This window comes from Monodon monoceros, unplaced genomic scaffold (assembly GCF_005190385.1).
Source record: "Monodon monoceros isolate NGI ecotype Baffin Bay Population unplaced genomic scaffold, NGI_Narwhal_1 Super_Scaffold_10, whole genome shotgun sequence".
Taxonomy (NCBI): Eukaryota; Metazoa; Chordata; class Mammalia; order Artiodactyla; family Monodontidae; genus Monodon; species Monodon monoceros.
Window position 1 is genome coordinate 40394164 of NW_021703766.1, and position 17740 is coordinate 40411903.

Consider the following 17740-nt stretch of genomic DNA (forward strand, 5'->3'; position numbering starts at 1 on the left):
ATTCATGTGCTAGCTGTCTAACTCAATGTGTATGTCCCATGCTAAGAAAATTAATTTGACTTGTGCTGCAAGATAATACTACCTTATTTAAAAAGCTTCACCATGGATGTCTCTAACCTAAGAATATTGAAATGACTTGTAGTTTTTCATTCACTTGTAGCTTTTTCAGCTACAGGGTATTGTGTACATTGGGATGCATAACTTTTCTGCTGTCCGCATGCTGCTGGATATGTACAGTCCAAAACTGACTCCCCCAAGGTGGGCTGCTGTGAAAAACAAAGGGATTAAAAAGGCAGATGCTGTTTCAAAGGATGTGGTGTGAATGAAGTAGCACAGCCCTCAGGCCCATCAGTGACTGTATGGCTGGAAGCAGTTACTGTGTCTTTGCTGTCCTTCTGGGCATTTACCCACTCTGCTCTCCCCCACCTCACAGTTCATTAATTGTAGCAAGAAACTGAATTACACACTACAGCATCTGTTGAATTTATTGGATAAATTTATGTTCCTTGCTCTTTTAAAGCCTACTTTTTCTCTTTTTGTAGTTTCTCAAAGAGACACAAAAGTAAATCGCTTCATGCTGTGATTAAATCAGAACTGTTCTTCTAGCCCAGCGGTGTGTCTGGAGTTTGCCCGGCGATGCAGGATAAACCACTGATTACACACAACAACCTGGAAATCCGGCTGAGTGAACAAAGCCAATCCCCAAAGGTTCCATGCTGTATGATGGCTTTTATATAACATTTTTGAAATGACAAAATATTAGAACTGGAGAACAGATTAGTGGTTGCCAGGGGTCAGGGATGGTGGGCTGGGGTGACAGGGAGAGAGGTGGGTGTGATTATAAAAGGCAACATGAGTTAGTCTCCTTGTGATGAGAGAACTGTTCTGCACCTTGAATGTGGTGGTGGACACACAAACCTACACATGTGATAAAACTAAACAGAATGCAGGACAGTAATGGAAATACAAACAAAAATAGACAAATGGGACCTATAATGAAACTTAAAAGCTTTTGCACAGCAAAGGAAACCATAAACAAGATGAAGACAACCCTCAGAATGGGAGAAAATATTTGCAAACGAATCAACGGAGGATTAATCTCCAAAATATACAAACAGCTCATGCAGCTCAACATCAAAAAAACAAACAACCCAATCAAAAACTGGGCGTAAGGACTTCCCTGGTGGTGCAGTGGTTAAGAATCCGCCTGCCAGTGCAGGGGACATGGGTTCCAACCCTGGTCCAGGAAGATCCCACATGCTGCGGAGCAACTAAGCCCATGCGCCACGCTACTGTGCCTGCCTGCCACAACTACTGAAGCCCACAAGCCACAACTACTGAAGCCCGCACGCCTAGAGCCCGTGCTCCACCACAAGAGAAGCCATTGCAATGAGAAGCCCGCGCACCGCAACGCAAGAGTAGCTCCCGCTCGCTGCAAAGAATTTTTGAAATGACAAAAGAGAAAGTCCGCACACAGCAACGAAGACCCAACGCAGCCAAAAAAAAGGGTGGAAGACCTAAATAGACATTTCTCCAAAGAAGACATACAGATGGCCAAGAGGCTCATGAAAAGCTGGTCAACATCACTAATCATTAGAGAAATGCAAATCAAAACTACAATGAGGTATCACCGCACACCAGTCAGAATGGCCATCATCAGAAAATCTACAAACAATATATGCTGGAGAGGGTGTGGAGAAAATGGAACCCTCTTGACTGTTGGTGGGAATGTAAATTGATACAGCCACTATGGAGAACAGTACGGAGGTTCCTTAAAAAACTAAATATAGAATTACCATATGACCCAGCAATCCCACTACTGGACATATACCCTGAGAAAACCATAATTCAAAAAGACATATGCAGGGCTTCCCTGGCGGCACAGTGGTTAAGAATCCACCTGCCAATGCAGGGGACATGGGTTCGAGCCCCGGTCCAGGAAGATCCCACACGCTGCAGAGCAACTAAGCCCGTGTGCCACAACTACTGAAGCCCGCGTGCCTAGAGCCCGTGCTCCACGACAAGAGAAGCTACCGCAATGAGAAAACTGTGCACCGCAACGAAGAGTAGCCCTTGCTCGCCACAACTAGAGAAAGCCCACGCACAGCAACAAAGACCCAACGCAGCCAAAAATAAATAAATTAATAAATTATTTAAGAAAAGGACACATGCACCCCAATGTTCACTGCAGCACTATTTACAACAGCCAGGACATGGAAACAACCTAAATGTCCATCAACAGAGAAATGGATAAAGAAGATGTGGTACATATATACAATGGAATACTACTCAGCCAGGAAAAGGAACGAAATTGGTTCATTTGTAGAGACATGGATGGACCTAGAGACTGTCATACACAGTGAAGTAAGTCAGAAAGAGAAAAACAGATATCATATATTAACGCATATTTGTGGAATCTAGAAAAATGGTAGAGATGAACCGGTTTGCAAGGCAGAAATAGAGACACAGATGTAGAGAACAAATGTATGGACACCAAGGGGGGAAAGGGGGAGTAGGATGAATTGGGAGATTGGGATTAACATATATACACTAATATGTATAAAACAGATAACTAATGAGAACCTGCTGTATAGCACAGGGAACTCTACTTCACCTTGCTGTACAGTAGAAACTAACACAACATTGTAAAATAACTATACCGCAATTAAAGAAAAAACAAAACTAGACAGAACACGTAAATAAACACACATGCAGGCATGCGCGCACACACACAGACAAGCACAAATGAAAGCGGGGAACTCTGAGTGAGACGGATGGACTGTATCCATGGTAATATCCTGGTCGGGATATTGTACTGTGCTTTTGCAGGCTATTACCATGGGGGAAACAGGGTAAAAGGCACAGGGGTCTCTCTGTGCTTGGAGGGAGGGTCCTCCCGCAGAGGGTGCACCAACGTGAGCAAAGGCAGGGGTCAGGGGCTCTTGCCTGCATCCTCCCAAGGGACCACGGCCACATGGACGGAGACCCCCGGGCATGTCTGTTCATAAGCTCCTGCCTTGTGACTCAGGGGCCCTGAAAACCACTGAAACACTAAGCCCGCGTTCATGGCCCTGTTCCCTGACCTGCCCATTCAGAAAGCAGGCAGCCGGAGCCAGATCCTGCATGAGTGTCCACTTTCCTCTACCTTGAGCTGTATCTCAGGGGACACCTACAACCAGCCACTCGGCCGTTAGCTGGCTGAGAAGCAGCTAACTTTCCTAAGGGGAAAAAGAAGAATTTGCCCATCCCCCAACAGAAGAAAAGCCAAACCTTTTGAGCTGGAGCACATTTGGGGCACTGGCACAAGGGGTGACAAAATTCAAGATCCACCGCCCTGACAGCATCCTCCACTTCATCCGGGTCCTCCTCTGTCCACTCCAACAGGTAACGCACCTGGCGCCGGGCAGTAAGGAGAAATAGGGACTTAAAACCCATCCTCAGCTTCTTTATAAGTTATGGTATCTTAGACACACACACACACAGACACACACACACACACACACACACTTCTCTAATCAGGACGTACTGATACATTTCCTCAACCACCAAAGTAACTTATAAATGATGGCTGCTCCCTCTTGAGCATTCCAGGGTTCACCTGTGCTCAAGCCTTTCTCAATCCTTTTCAGTAGTGACAGAGAGAGACTGAGCTCCCGTTTCTGCAGCTTGCGGCAGATTCTCTTCTTCCATCTTAAAAAGGGGCAGAGCGGTGTTGCTTCAGTGTGATGGCTTTAGAGCCCTGTCCTGGAGCATTTCGTGAGCACCTCCTCTTACGTCATCTAACTGTCTGCTTTCAACAACCGGTCCGTCTCATCCTACGGGGGAGGAGACTCACTCCGGGGGCCACTTGTTCAAGGCCACAGGATGAGGAGGTGGTGGCCAGAACCTAATCACAGGCTCTCTGATGCCACGCCAGTGTCCTTTCCACTTTAATGCCCTAGCCCACAGGTGAAAGCACCGAAAAGACCCCTAAAAGGTCAAATTTATGTTCCAGTAAACACAAGTTTCTAGGATATTAAACGTGAGAAAAGAAAACAATATAAATACATTTCTAGGCCTGGTTCTGAGCACTGAGGAAGTCAGCAAAAGTCTGCAAGGAGTGACAAAGGGCCCCAGGAAGACCCCGTTCAATCCCAAACATCCCCCGCTCCAGGTCCCTTCCACGTTTCTGACAACAGATGCTCCTCAGGGTAGAAACGCCAAAGCCCTCACCTGAACAGGGGCCTCACCTAACAGACTGGCTGGGACGGACCGGACTGAGGGCAGTTCCTCTCGGTGATTAGAAGGAACAAGACGGGGGGAAGGGAGCCAAGGGGCGGCAGCTTCGGGCACAGAGCAGACGCATCATGACGCAGGGATGGTCACAATCTCTTCTCCACACTGGCTCTTGCCGCGGCTCATAGGGAGCCTGAGGAACTCTTTCTTTGCTTCCCCCCAAGAATACTGGGTGCCCTGGGGCTGGTCTCTCTAGGGGAGCAACAGCCAGATCCAGACGCCTGTGTCCTCCCCCCGCCCCGAGTAACCACGAGTCAGGCTGATGGATTCACAGTGGCCTCTGGGCAGAGGCTAAGACACTGCTAACTACCTTCCGATTCTTAACACCCCGCAGGCTGTGATGATCAGATGCCAGGAACTGCTGTCCACCACCTCAAGCTCCATCATTGGCAAAAAGCACTCTTAAAATACACATCCCTGTGAAGCACTCTTGTAAATCTGATCCACTCAGGCCTCCTAATCTGGTAAGCGCTAATTTACCCCTCCTTTTAAAGTGGGAGACAGAAAAAAATTCCTTTCAGGAAGCCAAAGGCAAGCCAGGGGAACTGCCCATGGGCGTCTCCAGTGATCTCATCATAGATGTTCCCTGACACCTTAGCACCATCTCGTTCGGACACTTGCGAGTCCTTGGAGCCCCAAGTCTGAGACTCAGCCTCCCAGCCAGGGATTCACACCGCCCACAACTCCTGCAGGGCCACACCAACGCCCTCTGGGCTCTGGCCTCCCCTTTACCACCTCCACCCTTCCCCACCCGGTCTGTTCACCCTGCTCCCGGCTAGTGGACTCTGGCCCCGAGCCCGCACTCTGTGCCCCTGGACACAGGCTGGTCCTCTTGCCAACATCGCTGCCCTCCTGGAATATGAATGTCTGAAGGGCAGGGATAGGCTCACACTGCAGCTTTATTCCACCTGCCTCGTTACGTGCAGGGGGCATGTCACATCCCACCAGCAAGTACTCATGAAATGCACCCCTTCTGCGTGAACGTGAACAAAGAACCCTGACAGCTCCTGACTCACCTGGAGACAAGACACATAAGCACAGCTGCTTAAGCCGAGAGCAAGCTGCTTGAAATTCACTTCTAAAAACTCACCATTTCTAGGTCTCCATCAGCAGTGGCTCTTAAAAGTTTTTCTACCTTAATAAAAGAAAAAAGAATGTAAGGAAAACTATAATAATACAATAAGAATAGAAATAATAAAAACCTTCTGAAAACCTAGTAGCTTTCATGTGTCTCTTGATCTCATTCAGTATCTTTCAAACACATCCCCCGCACCTTCCGCATAAGGTCTATAAGATGACCTGCCATTCATGTGGCACGGTGGGACGACAGCCACCTGGGAGCACGAGCGCTTCCTACAAGGGCAGCCACCCTTCAGAACTGCATCTATTCAGCTCTCATTATCTGCCAGCTACAGGTACCATGAGGGAGGGCACCCCCCCAGGAACGACTCCAGGCCTCTGTCAGACTCTGGAGCGCGCCTCTTGGCTTTCTTTCCTGCGGTTCTGCATCGAGCTAGGCTTACTGGGCCCTCCGAGAGCAGGTCACAGCCTGGGGGTGACAGCGAAGGAGGAGCCCGGGGCGGAGTCAGTGAGGGCTCCCCACCTGCAGGGGATGGGCACATCCACGCCATGGTCTGCTCTGTGGGCTGACAATGGACAAGGTCTAAGGTAGGTTAGACGGAAAAAAACACACAGACAAACAAAACAGGCTATGAGTCAGCTTTTACAAAACACAATGTGTGAGAACATGTACACGTCTACATAAACTCTGCAGGAAGTCAGGAGTGCGACACATCAGGTTAACAAGGGTGCTGACAGAGAGGGGGATAAGGGCAGAGAATTTACTTCGTAAAATGATCTTAAAGCAGTGGACCTACAGGTGACTTTACCTGTACTTTTCTTAGAATACCCCCCTTCCCATCTCTCTCTCTCTCTCTCTCTCTCTCACACACACACACACACACACACACACACACACACACACACACGTCCGTCCATGAAGGACAAGCAGGGTGAGGCTGGCCGGGCTTCCCTCGAGGGCGCTGACCTTCGCCACAGCAGACACGCTGCCCCAGGGGCTCTCTAACTGGCCCCCAGAACACAGGCCGCCCCCCACCCCTCTCTGCCCTCCGGTCCGGGGGCCTCACCTCCCTGTAGAACTTTCTGGGCTCCTCTTGCCTGGAGCTCAGCGACGCGGATGAGAAGCTGGAAGCGCAGGAGCCCTGGCTGATGGAATCCACGGAGCACTGAGGGGGCCGCGCGGGCACCTGCAGCCAGGGAGCCCGGTGAGGGGTGGGTGAGGGCCAGACAAGAGGCTGGTCTCAAGTAGGGCCGGCAAGCGCAGCCCCGTTCTCTTACCTCTGAAGACTTCTGCTCCCTCTCGAAGGACGGATGGTGGGCTTCCATCATGGACAGAATCTAGGAGGCCAAAGGGGACGCGAAAAGTACTGAGATGGGTCGCCAAGGTCTCATCACCCCTACGGCCCCACTGCGCCCACCTCCTTGGAAAGCCGCATGGCCCAGGCAGGCCCTTGGAGAGACGGGGGGACACCAAGGCCCAGAGCAGGCGGGAACCTACTCAGGACCATGCTAAGTTCAACAGCAGGAGCCAGTGCTCCCCACGAATGGGCTCAGCGGACAAAGGAAGCCCAGGCACAGAGGGGCCCCAAAGGCTGCCTCATCCAGCCTGGGCTGGTGGTCCACAGGCCTGAAGTGTGACCTTTCCACTGGCAGCCACGGGTCTTAAGTGGGACCAGCTCGGAGCTGAGCCCAGAAAGCCATCTGCTCCTTGTGTCTGCAGAACTCCCTCTGGAAAGGCCTTTGGAGAAGCTCCAGTGCAGAGGTGCCCTCAGCCCCTCATGGGCATCTCAGGCCAAGGGTGGTATCACCCAGTCCCGTGGCTCTGGCTGCTACAAAGCTGAGACCCCGTTGAGGGCATGGGCAGCTGAGGCCCCCGGGTCAGGAGCAGGGATTTAAACCTTCAAAAACCACACTCCTGGGCTTCCCTGGTGGCGCAGTGGTTGAGAGTCCGCCTGCTGATGCAGGGGACACGGGTTCGTGCCCCGGTCCGGGAAGATCCCACATGTCGTGGAGCGGCTGGGCCCATGAGCCATGGCCGCTGAGCCTGTGCGTCCGGAGCCTGTGCTCCGCAATGGGAGAGGCCACAACAGTGAGAGGCCCGCGTACGGCAAAAAAAAAAAAAAAAAAAAAAAACCACACTCCTACAGGTCTTATGTTGTGTTCTTATCACACACACAAAATAATAATAATAATCGATAAATAAAGAGGGCGGGAGGAAACTTCTGGAGGTGATGGATGTATTTATGGCACAGATTGTGGTGTTGGTCTCATGGGTGTGGACTTGTCTCCAAGCTCAACAAGTTGTATACACTAAATACGTACAGCTTTTTGTATGTCAATCATCCCTCAATAAAGTGGTTTAAAAACAAAAACTGTGCTACTCCTAGAAGAAGACATGAACAAACTAAAAGAACTCCCTAGAAGAGGACTGGAAATTATAAAACATCAAGAGGCAGAAAGTAGGGCCTGTGCAAAGGGAGACACTTGGAGACCTGTATTAAAATGACATCACCTATGTGAGCCACTAGCCGGGATGCTCTGGGCATCAGGACCTCGGATGGCCGTCGCACATGGCCCTGGCTTCCTCTGGCTAGTTGGCCAAACACGTTTCTCTGAGGACACCCCTTCAACAGAGCTGCTGCTGGGAGGCGAGACCTCTGGAAGCTGTTCCCAGCAACAGAGCTGCTGCTGGGAAGGCCTGGCCTCTGGAAGCTCCCATCACTCCCCACCTGCTCATGAGCAAGCAGTGCATGACATGTGGCCCCAAACTATGTGCTTCCAGAAATTACCAGCAGGATGGGCTAGTAGTTTATTAATGAATCATTTATGAAGGAAATTACACCCAACGACGTTCGAAGCTGGCCAAATCAGAATAAAGTTTTAGGCGCTGAGGGTGAAGGAACAGTAAAACAGAGCCGATGCTTGCTGCTTCCAACACCCTGTCCCCGCTCTTCCCGGCCGGAGCCACCGTCCCATTTACTCTCACTCCACTTGCCCAGAAACCAACAGCACTCAGAGGCCGGGGCAAACTCTGCTGGGAGCAGCTCTTGGCATGACACTGCGAAAATCGCCTACTAAGATGGAAAATAAGATGAATAGGTAAAACCCATGAACGACCAGGTCCCGAGTGCAGCAGAGAAGATGCGGCCAAGTTCTAGCCTTGGGGACTAATGCACGGTTTGAACAGCTCGGCCAAGACCTAAGCTGCGATGCTGATATCGTTTAAAGTCATACTGCTGCTCCGAGATGAAAAAGGCTACCTTTGAGTTTAATGCACACTTGAGGGGCGTTTCCTTCAGCCTGTTCTGGATCTCTGTGGACGCTCCGTTCTGTAGCAACGTCTCTATGATGCTTTGGTAACCCCAGCGGGCAGCAATGTGCAGGGGAGTGTCTCCTTTCTCGTTACCAATATCTAGTCTGCAGGACTGCACGTCATAGTAGACCAGAGCCTTCACACACTGCAAACAGAATGGTAAAGGCCACTGTGAACTCACAGGCCCGGCCTTGGGCAGATCTGTGCAGCCCGCAGCCTCGGCCCACGTCCCAATTCGATCAAGGCACCATCTGCCAAGCAAACATACAGTAACAGAACATTAGACCTCCAGGGTTCCAGATCACCTGATCAGGACACATCGTTTTTGTTTTTGTTTTTAAAGAACCCAACTGCCAATCAATAAGAAATGGCTGAATAAATCGTCGCACATCATGTGCAGAAAGGAGTCACCAGAGCAGGCCTGAGACCGCCATCCCCGGAAAGGCCTGCTTGCAAGGCTGGCCCCCTTCACTTGCGATATTCCTTGGGAGCTTGGATTTGGGGAGTGTTCTCACAGTCCCCTGACTGATGAGAGGGGCTCACTGGGCCTAGTTTGTCCAACAGTGGTTTATGCTGAACACCTGCTGTCCTTCTGGGAGTCTGGAATGTTGAAATGTTCTAGGCAAAAGGGTGTTCACACGACCAGCCTCCAACCAAAATCTTGGGCACTGAGTCCCTAATGAGCTGCCCAGAAGGAAAACACTTTGCACGTGTTGTTAAGGACTCGTTACTGGAGGAATAAGCTGTCCTGAGTGACTCCACAGGGAGATGCGCTTGGAAGCCTGCACCTAGTTTCCTCCGGACTTCATCCTTGGACCCTCCCTTTGGCTGATTTTGCTCTGTGTCCCTTTACTGCAATAAATCACAGCTGTGCATACAACCATATGATCATCCTGTGAGCCCTCCTAGCGAACCACTGAACTGGGGAGTGGTCTTAAGGACCCTGACACAACACACGTCATAGACTATGTGTAGCGATTACAGAACGGGTTAGATCTACATTTATTGACCTATGGGATGTCCATGATTAAGTTAGGAAAATAAGCTGCAAAAAATTGTGTAGGGTATGATCTCGTTTTCGCTCATCAACCACCTAACCCAGGCTCAACCCACATCTGTATAAATCTACCTGGATATTAGCATGGAGAGAAGTGAGAGAGGGTGGTTAGGAAAAAAATAACACACACACACACAGAGTTAAATATTAAGCAAACACGGAAATGATGAAATTCCTTGATATTTCTTTAAAAATATAAAACGTAAAAATTGAGTATGAAGAAAGGTAAGAAGCAGATGGTAGCGGAGATGAATGCACATGATTTCATTTCAGGAAAAGACAATTATGTTTTAGATTTCTGTTATTTCAATACAGCATCTGTAATGTGTTTTTAAATTTTTTAATTAAAAAAATTATATGCCAAATGTTCCAATAACTGTCAACATAAAATACGACATTCAACCGACTGGAAATTCACTTTTCTCTGTGAGAAAGGGTAAACATGGCCGCCCTCGGCGCAGCAAGGACCACTTACGTCTTCGTGGCCGTAGGTGCAGGCCAGGTGCAGAGGGGTGTTGCCGTTGTTGTCTTGCACGTCGGCGCTGGCTTTGTAGTGCAGCAGCAGCAGCTTCCAAAGGAGAGGGGAGAGCAGTGAGCACCAGCAAGCCTGGCAGTGCAGGCGCGCGCTTCCTCAGGAGCACGGCCTAGAGCCTCACAGCGGGAAGTCGCTGGTCTCCGTTTTCAACCTTATCTACTTACACTACAATTAAAATTATATCAACCCTATAATGGAAAATAATCTGAAAAGGAATATATATTATAGAGAGAGAGAGAAATACATTATATATATATACACACACACATATATATCTGAATCACTTTGCTATACTCCTGAAACTAACACACTGTAAATCAACTATACTTTTAAACAAAAATTTTTTATTTTATTTTATTTTTTTTTGCGGTATGCGGGCCTCTCACTGCTGTGGCCTCTCCCGTCGCAGCGCACAGGCTCCGGACACGCAGGCTCAGGGCCATGGCTCACAGGCCTAGCCACTCCGCAGCATGTGGGCTCCTCCCGGACCGGGGCACGAACCCGTGTCCCCTGCATCGGCAGGCGGACTCTCAACCACTGCGCCACCAGGGAAGCCCCCAAAATTTTTTTTAATTTTGAAAAACCAAAGCAAAAAATATTATCAACACTCTTATCCTTCCTGATAAAAAGTTTAGAGATTACTAAAAAAAAAAAAAAAAAAAGAAGAGTGGATATATGTTTATGTATAACTGATTCACTTTGCTGAACACGTGAAACTAACACAACATTGTAAATCAACTCTACTCCAATAAAAGTTAAAAATAGAAAAAAAGAAAGAAAGAAAAACAACCCCCATCAATCACTAGCAGTAACTGAGGCACTTTATGTACCAAACAACTTATGCTGAAATTGAAACATCACTGACTGGCAAAATAATTTTGCCTTTTAGTTTCTGGCCCGTCTTCTCATCAGTAGATGTTAAGTCTATGGGAAAGTCCATCTTGGGGCCCTATTTAAAATATTTCTAGTATCTTGGGGGTGGGTGAAGGAAAATCCTATCTCATTATTAAAAAGTATGATACAAAAAAAAAAAGTTTAGAGATAAAAAAAAATCTACAGCCCCACCCTTCCTCCCCCATATTACCGTGACATTTCAAATCTACACCTAATAGCTTTTGCCCAGCAGACCCTCCGTGAGGTGCCTGAGACCCCAGCCCTCCCTGCGGCCCGACCGAGCCAGTGTGGAACACAAGAGGGGCCAGCCCTGCAAAGCCACGTGCAGAGCCAGCCCGTCCGAGCCCAGATGCTCACCGTCACGCTCTGACAGCCCTTCTGACACGCAAGATGCAGCGGGGTGGAGCCATGGTAGTCTGTAGCGTTCACCACCGCGCCCTTGGAAACCAGAAAGTCGATGAGGGATGCCTGCCCTACAGAACAGAAGGGAAGAGAGCGGGCTTTCCAAACCCTGCAAGTGAAGCCATGGCATTATTTCACCCTCTCATCCCCTGGCACGAGACACGCCGGGAGGCATTTTTCTGCTTGGGGGGAACCAGTGCTAACGTGAGGTCAGCCTCTGCAGATTCCAAACACTCTGGGGTAGCCCCTGGAGGGGACTCGGCTGCAGTCCAGCCCCCAGCCACAGAAGGTAGGAGAAAAGAGCCTTAGACGTCCACAGAAGAGTCCATGGTGCATCAATCTACAGGATGGAATATTGTGCAACCAGTAAAAAAATACTGACATGGAGAAATGTTCTTACGTGTTGCCGAGTGAAAAAAGCACCGTACAGAAAAGTATGATCCCCACAGCATCACCTATTTTATACACACACACTCACAAGCATGCTGACATTTCAGACAGTCATGAATCAAAATGATCTCTGGGAGGCAGAAGGATGGCGGGTGATACTACAGATGTTTGTGTTTTCTAGCTTGAAAGTGCACATTTTTTTTTGCATGTGTACTTTAAAAGACAGTATAGCACAGAGAGCTATATTCAGTATTCTATGATGAACCATACTGGAAAAGAATGTTTAAAAAAAAAGAATAAAAAAATAAATTAAAGACAGTAAAGTTATATTTTTTAAAGGAGGAATATAAGAACCCCAATTCTGAGACCATTCTCATAGTTCAGATTCAAGCCTTCCCTGGCTGGACCACCAGCCCAGGGGCAGTGCCAAGCATCCACACGGTAAGACCCAGCAGCCACCCACTCTCTGCAGGGCCACCCTCGGCCCCATCCCTTTGCCCACGTACCGCAGAGGGCAGCCACATGGAGCGGTGTATGACCCCTGTCGTCTCTGGAGAATGGAGTGACAATGGAGGGGTCATTCAGCCTCCTAAAAGAGAAAGAGGATACAGAGAAATACACCAGGGTCCTGGGACAAGAAGACAGATCTCCAGGTATGATCCAAGCTGGGTCTCCTCTACCGTGTCCCAGAGAGCAGAAGCCCCGACTTCCGCAGGGCCTCTCTCCCCACCCACCCCTCCAGGCCTTGACAACCAGCAAAAGAGCCCAATAAGGATAAGGGGAAACCAGAAAGGTTACAGGCAGGAGCCAACAGTCCTCCCATCCTAAAATCCACTTTCCGAGCCTGGGGCACGCCCTCTGCCCACCTCCCCTGGTAAAGCAGCCGAGCAGGGTGCCAGGTATGTTTACAATCTTTATTCCACCTGATTCTCCAAAGGGACAGACGTTACTCTCTCCACTTCACAGCAGAGGAAGCAGAGTGCAGTGAGGATAAGTTCCTTTTTCCAAATCTCACAGCAAACAAGTGGGAAAGTTCCGCCCAGGCCCCGAGTCTCCCCCTTCCTGGCGCTGAGCCCACATAGGATCCTCGTACCCTGAGACGAGTTTCTCGCAGTCATCACAGAAGCACAGTGGGTGACACATCTTTTGGACGGCATCTTTATCTCGGTCTTCCTGGCTCAGAAGTCTTTCCACTTCTTTCTGGTTACCTGATGCGATGTGCTAAAAGGTGACATCAAAAGCACTATTGATATGAAGGAACTATTCGCTCTCTAAGGTGTGAATTTTCTGAGCATCCTTACTGAAACGCACATCTACGTATGGATGGACGAAACAATTTGCTCTCTGGGACTTGTTTCAAAATAATTTGGGTGGATGGGGAAAAGTGGGGCAGGGGATAGAAATGAAACAGGATTGTGAGATGGCTACACGGGAGTTCCTTAATTGCACTACTCTCTTTTATTTTTATAAATGTTAGGGTTTTTCCAAAGCTAAAGAAACAACGACATGACAAAATTCCCAGAGCCACAGGAGTAGGGGGGCAATACGTCCTGAGCCTTGGAGTAGACTTCGACCCCCATTAAAGGGTCAAATCGTCTAGGAATCTAATAGAGCCTTGGTTTGCAGGACAGCTGTAATTATCACAAGACCCCATCAACAAGCAAACCTGCAGGGCTCGCCCCTGTGAGGCCTGGATGCATTCCCCACAGGGAGTGAGATGTTCTGAGGGGTGCATAGCTCTGGGTCCTCCATGGAACCCACCCTGGCCCCGGGCGGCCCTCTGACGGCTGCCTCGTAGGGAACCTCGCCAGCCCCCCAGCGGTAGATCAGATCTGAGGAAGGAGCCGCCTGCCTGGGCTTGAGGATCACACCACCACCAGGCGCCTTGCTCCCAGCCCAGCACACTCACACAGACATCTGTAACTGGGGCTCCCGGCACCAGGCGCCTTGCTCCCAGCCCAGCACACTCACACAGACATCTGTAACTGGGGCTCCCGGAGCCAAGAAGAGGCATCAGTTCTGGCACAGCTGCCAGTGAGGTGCCACTGAGCTGACTGCGAAGGACCAGCCATGTTTCGCCAAATGGGGAGAGGAGGACAGCCGGGCAGAGGGTTCCACACGCAGGGCCCGGTGCCCTCGCTATGCTGCCCAGTGGGGCTACAGCGCAGCTCACGTCGGGGGAGACGGGCAGCCGAGCTGATCCAGCATCCGTATCACTCCCTCGAGCACAAAATGAACCCCTGCACTGAGCTACACAGACCACCCTGATGGATTCTACAGAGGTGTGGGAGGATGGAGAGCCCCTCACATATCTGTGCCCGCAGGACCTCTGCGTGTGTTACCTGAAACAAGCAGTCAATGGGAGTTGAGGTCAGCTGAGACAGCAAGCTCATTCTCTGCTTAAGGAACAGTCTGTCGCCAAATCCCTCGGACTCCTGCAAGAAAAGCCGACAATCCGTTTTATCACACGTCGTGAGCTGTCAGTGCAGATCCTTGAAAACAGAGGACCCAGGAACGATCCCTGCTGTTTCCCACAAAACAGGACCAGCAGTGCCTCTCCCCGCCCCCAGGGAGCTGCACAACAGACCCTCATCAGGCTGGGAGAGGGGCTCCCTGTCTGCCTCTCCAGGAAGTGGGGCTCTGATGACAGCTTCCCGGCAGGAATCTGGGAGGGGGCAGCATGATGGCTCCGTGTGTGTGTGTGTGTGTGTGTGTGTGTGTGTGTGTGTGTGTGTGTGTGGAATGTGGCATCTCTAAGTGTGAAATGTGGCATGCACACAGCACCATCCCCCACGTGGAAACCTGGATTGTCCCGGCCTCCCCCTCCTCTCAAAACATCTGTCCTAATGCCTGCAGAGCCCTGTCCGCTGCATGTTACCTGGGTCCACAGACAGGGGAACCATGTGACAGGCTGGTCTACCCTTCCCAGTGTGAACCAGCAAGAGAGAGAAGGGTCCTGCTTTTTGAACATACTTACTAAAACATCAGACAACACGGCCACCGGCCCAAAGTCCAATAAAATATGGGGTCCACCCCAAGAATAAACTCAGGTCTTCACAGTGCAGGTAATTTTTACCTGGATATAGAAATCTAAAAATGTATCCTTTCTCTATGAAATCATTTCTAGTGAGACACTTCAGTGCTCACTTGAGCACCTGTGACTAAATTGGTAACAAATTAACTTCCTCGAAAAGAATCTTGGTGGGAGACAGATGGAATTGTTTCCAGCCAGCTGCTGCCAGAAGAACTCACCAAACCCGGAGAAAATTATGGGAACATTTCTCTCTGTGGCCCCCTAGGTTCTGACGAAGAGGTCCAGTTAAAGACAGAGGTGGCAGCATTTCTGGGGCCCACTGCCAAGCAGGGCCCCTCATGCCAGCCGCCCTCATGGAGTTGTCTTGGCAGACAAACACCAACCCTCAGACGTAGAGCTACCTTTGCTCCCCGTCGGTATATGCTGTGTAAGGCTCGATCAACCTGTTTTATTCAGGGATTTACAGCTGAGCTGTAAATCAGAGAAACATCAAAGACCTTATTGTTCAGGTAAATTTGGGGCTCTTTCCTCCATTTAGGTGACTGTTTGAAGGGCACTGATGAAAAGAGGCAGGTCTTCCAGGACTGACTGGTCAGGGAAGAATGAGCAACCAGAAGAGAGAGCATACCAGCTAAGACCAATTCAGGAAAAGGTAAATACTATTTATTGGAAGCCCAGTAATGTGAAAAAGACCTGCAAAGCTGGAGCAGAGAAGGGTAGAGATCCTTTCAAGGTTCTCCTCCATTTTTTTCTGTCCACAGAGGTAAATCTATAGTCATCCCAGTAATGGTTATTTTCAAAAAAGCTCAAGTCTTCATTAATGAACATGCTCAAAGAATGTTTATGGTCATCTCAAGTATGATTATGTCTTGGGGAGAAAATTTCTGTGAAACTACATTATAGTACATAAAGAGTCAACAGTAAAACATTATTTGATTTCCTAACACTTAGTCCTTAATGCTTTTCAGAAACCTCACCTGCTGTGTGGAGATACACTTGGGTTCTTTCCCCGGGAAATTCTATCAATACCAACAAGCAGCCGTGGCCTCGCACTTTCCTAGATGGAACTGCACTAAGGCACAGGCAATGCCACAGACGGAATCCCAACGCTGGCATCACGAAAGACAAGGAAGCCACAACACCTGCTCTGTCCATAAAGGTAAAAGGACATCTCTCAGGCCTGACCCACTCAAGACCCAAGGCTCGGGCTCCATGGCCAGCCGAGAGGATGATGCAACCTTGTCGCAAGTCCAGGGGGACCAACCACCCTCCAATCCGGGAGGGCAGGACCAGGGTCTGACAGCCCAGACAAGACGGGCGCACTGGGCTGTGTCCCCCCCTTGCCCAACCAAGCTAACGGCCATCCTTGGGGCTATCCACGCAGGATGCACCAGACAGCCAGGAAACAGAGACATCCAGATGCCGGTGTTGCCAGATCAAGGAAGGGCATCAGTATCACGTCACACTTCGAAAAGGCACTTTCAAATATGCCATTTGATCCTCGCAACCACCTGGCAAGGGTGAAATACGTAACATGATCCCCAGTGTAGATAGGAGGGACAGAGGCTCAGAGAGACAAACTGACTTGCCCAAGGGCTGGACTCAAACCAACACCAGCACAAGAGGGGCCACCCCTCAAACACTGCCACAATTCCACTTGGAATATTTTCTGAAGGAAAAGTATGTGTGAGAAGCTGACTGTTAGTGTTTGGTCAACCACCTCTTTACTCTCTGGCCAAAGGCCTTCAAGTGTTGGACTTCCTGCCTAGATGCCACGGAAAGTAAGAAAGCAGGATGGTTGGGGTACAGGATGGGTGCAGCAAGGGGACGGGAGCACCTTCAAGAGGTGGGCACCTTCCTCCAGGTGACAAGGGGCACCCCTGGCCCCAGCAAGGAGCATCAGGCAAGTCCTCTGCAGGGTAGTGGGTCCAGGACGGGAGACCCATCAGAGGGAAAGAACCAGAAGGGCAGGGCCATGATGGAAAACCTCCGCAGGCACCATGGGAACAACACGTGTTCCTAGAACCTCACAGAAGACAATTCAAACTAAGAAATCTTGCTGCCCAACTCTGGAAGTGAGCGGCATCTCTTTTTTTATATATATATAAATTTATCTATTTATTATTTTATTTTTGGCTGCACTGGGTCTTTGTTGCTAGGCACAGGCTTTCTCTAGTTGCGGGGGCCACTCTTCGTTGCGGTGCACAGGCTTCTCATTGCTGTGGCTTCTCTTGTTGCGGAGCATGGGCTCTAGGCGTGCCGGCTTCAGTAGTTGCAGTATGCACGCAAGGCTCAGTAGTTGCGGCTCGTGGGCTCTAGAGTGCAGGCTCAGTAGTTGTGGCGCACGGGCTTAGTTGCTCCACGGCATGTGGGATCTTCCCAGACCAGGGCTCGAACACGTGTCCCCTGCCTTGGCAGGTGGATTCTTAACCACTGCGCCACCAGGGAAGCCCCGAGTGACATTTCTGACTCTGCAGACCTGTGTGTATGCAGAGGCGCCCGTGAGCACACACGTGTGCATTCTAGAATGTTAATGATTTCCCCCTAAATTAGAAACAACTTTTCACGGGAGTCACAGCCAGCCACATCTGAGATGAGATGCACAGCCTCTAATTTCACCTGCGTATGTGTGTAGGCAATCAAATCAGAACAGAACTTAATTCTTCAGCAAGCACCATGATACTGTCAGGCTATGTGCCAGCAAGTGCAGCATAAGCTCAAATTCTGGTTAAAAATATAATTGTATAAGTGCAGAAAAAA

General features: G+C 49.7%; 1 protein-coding gene across 9 annotated transcripts in view; it reads right to left on the bottom strand.

Moving 5' to 3' along the window:
• ANKRD27 (ankyrin repeat domain 27) overlaps window positions 1-17740 on the bottom strand; it is a 53498-nt gene that overhangs the window by 10868 nt on the left and 24890 nt on the right. For 8 of the 9 annotated variants that reach the window (XM_029204704.1, XM_029204696.1, XM_029204670.1 and 5 more), the window contains 11 exons: window positions 14289-14381; window positions 13040-13167; window positions 12453-12535; window positions 11512-11627; window positions 10201-10293; window positions 8616-8813; window positions 6634-6693; window positions 6423-6542; window positions 5799-5921; window positions 5366-5410; window positions 3271-3393 (listed from right to left, as the gene is read on the bottom strand). In XM_029204704.1, coding sequence (XP_029060537.1) covers window positions 3271-3393; window positions 5366-5410; window positions 5799-5921; window positions 6423-6542; window positions 6634-6693; window positions 8616-8813; window positions 10201-10293; window positions 11512-11627; window positions 12453-12535; window positions 13040-13167; window positions 14289-14381 — 1182 coding nt within the window. The remainder of the gene's footprint in view (window positions 1-3270; window positions 3394-5365; window positions 5411-5798; window positions 5922-6422; window positions 6543-6633; window positions 6694-8615; window positions 8814-10200; window positions 10294-11511; window positions 11628-12452; window positions 12536-13039; window positions 13168-14288; window positions 14382-17740) is intronic. The other variant, XM_029204712.1, reaches the window with a different exon arrangement.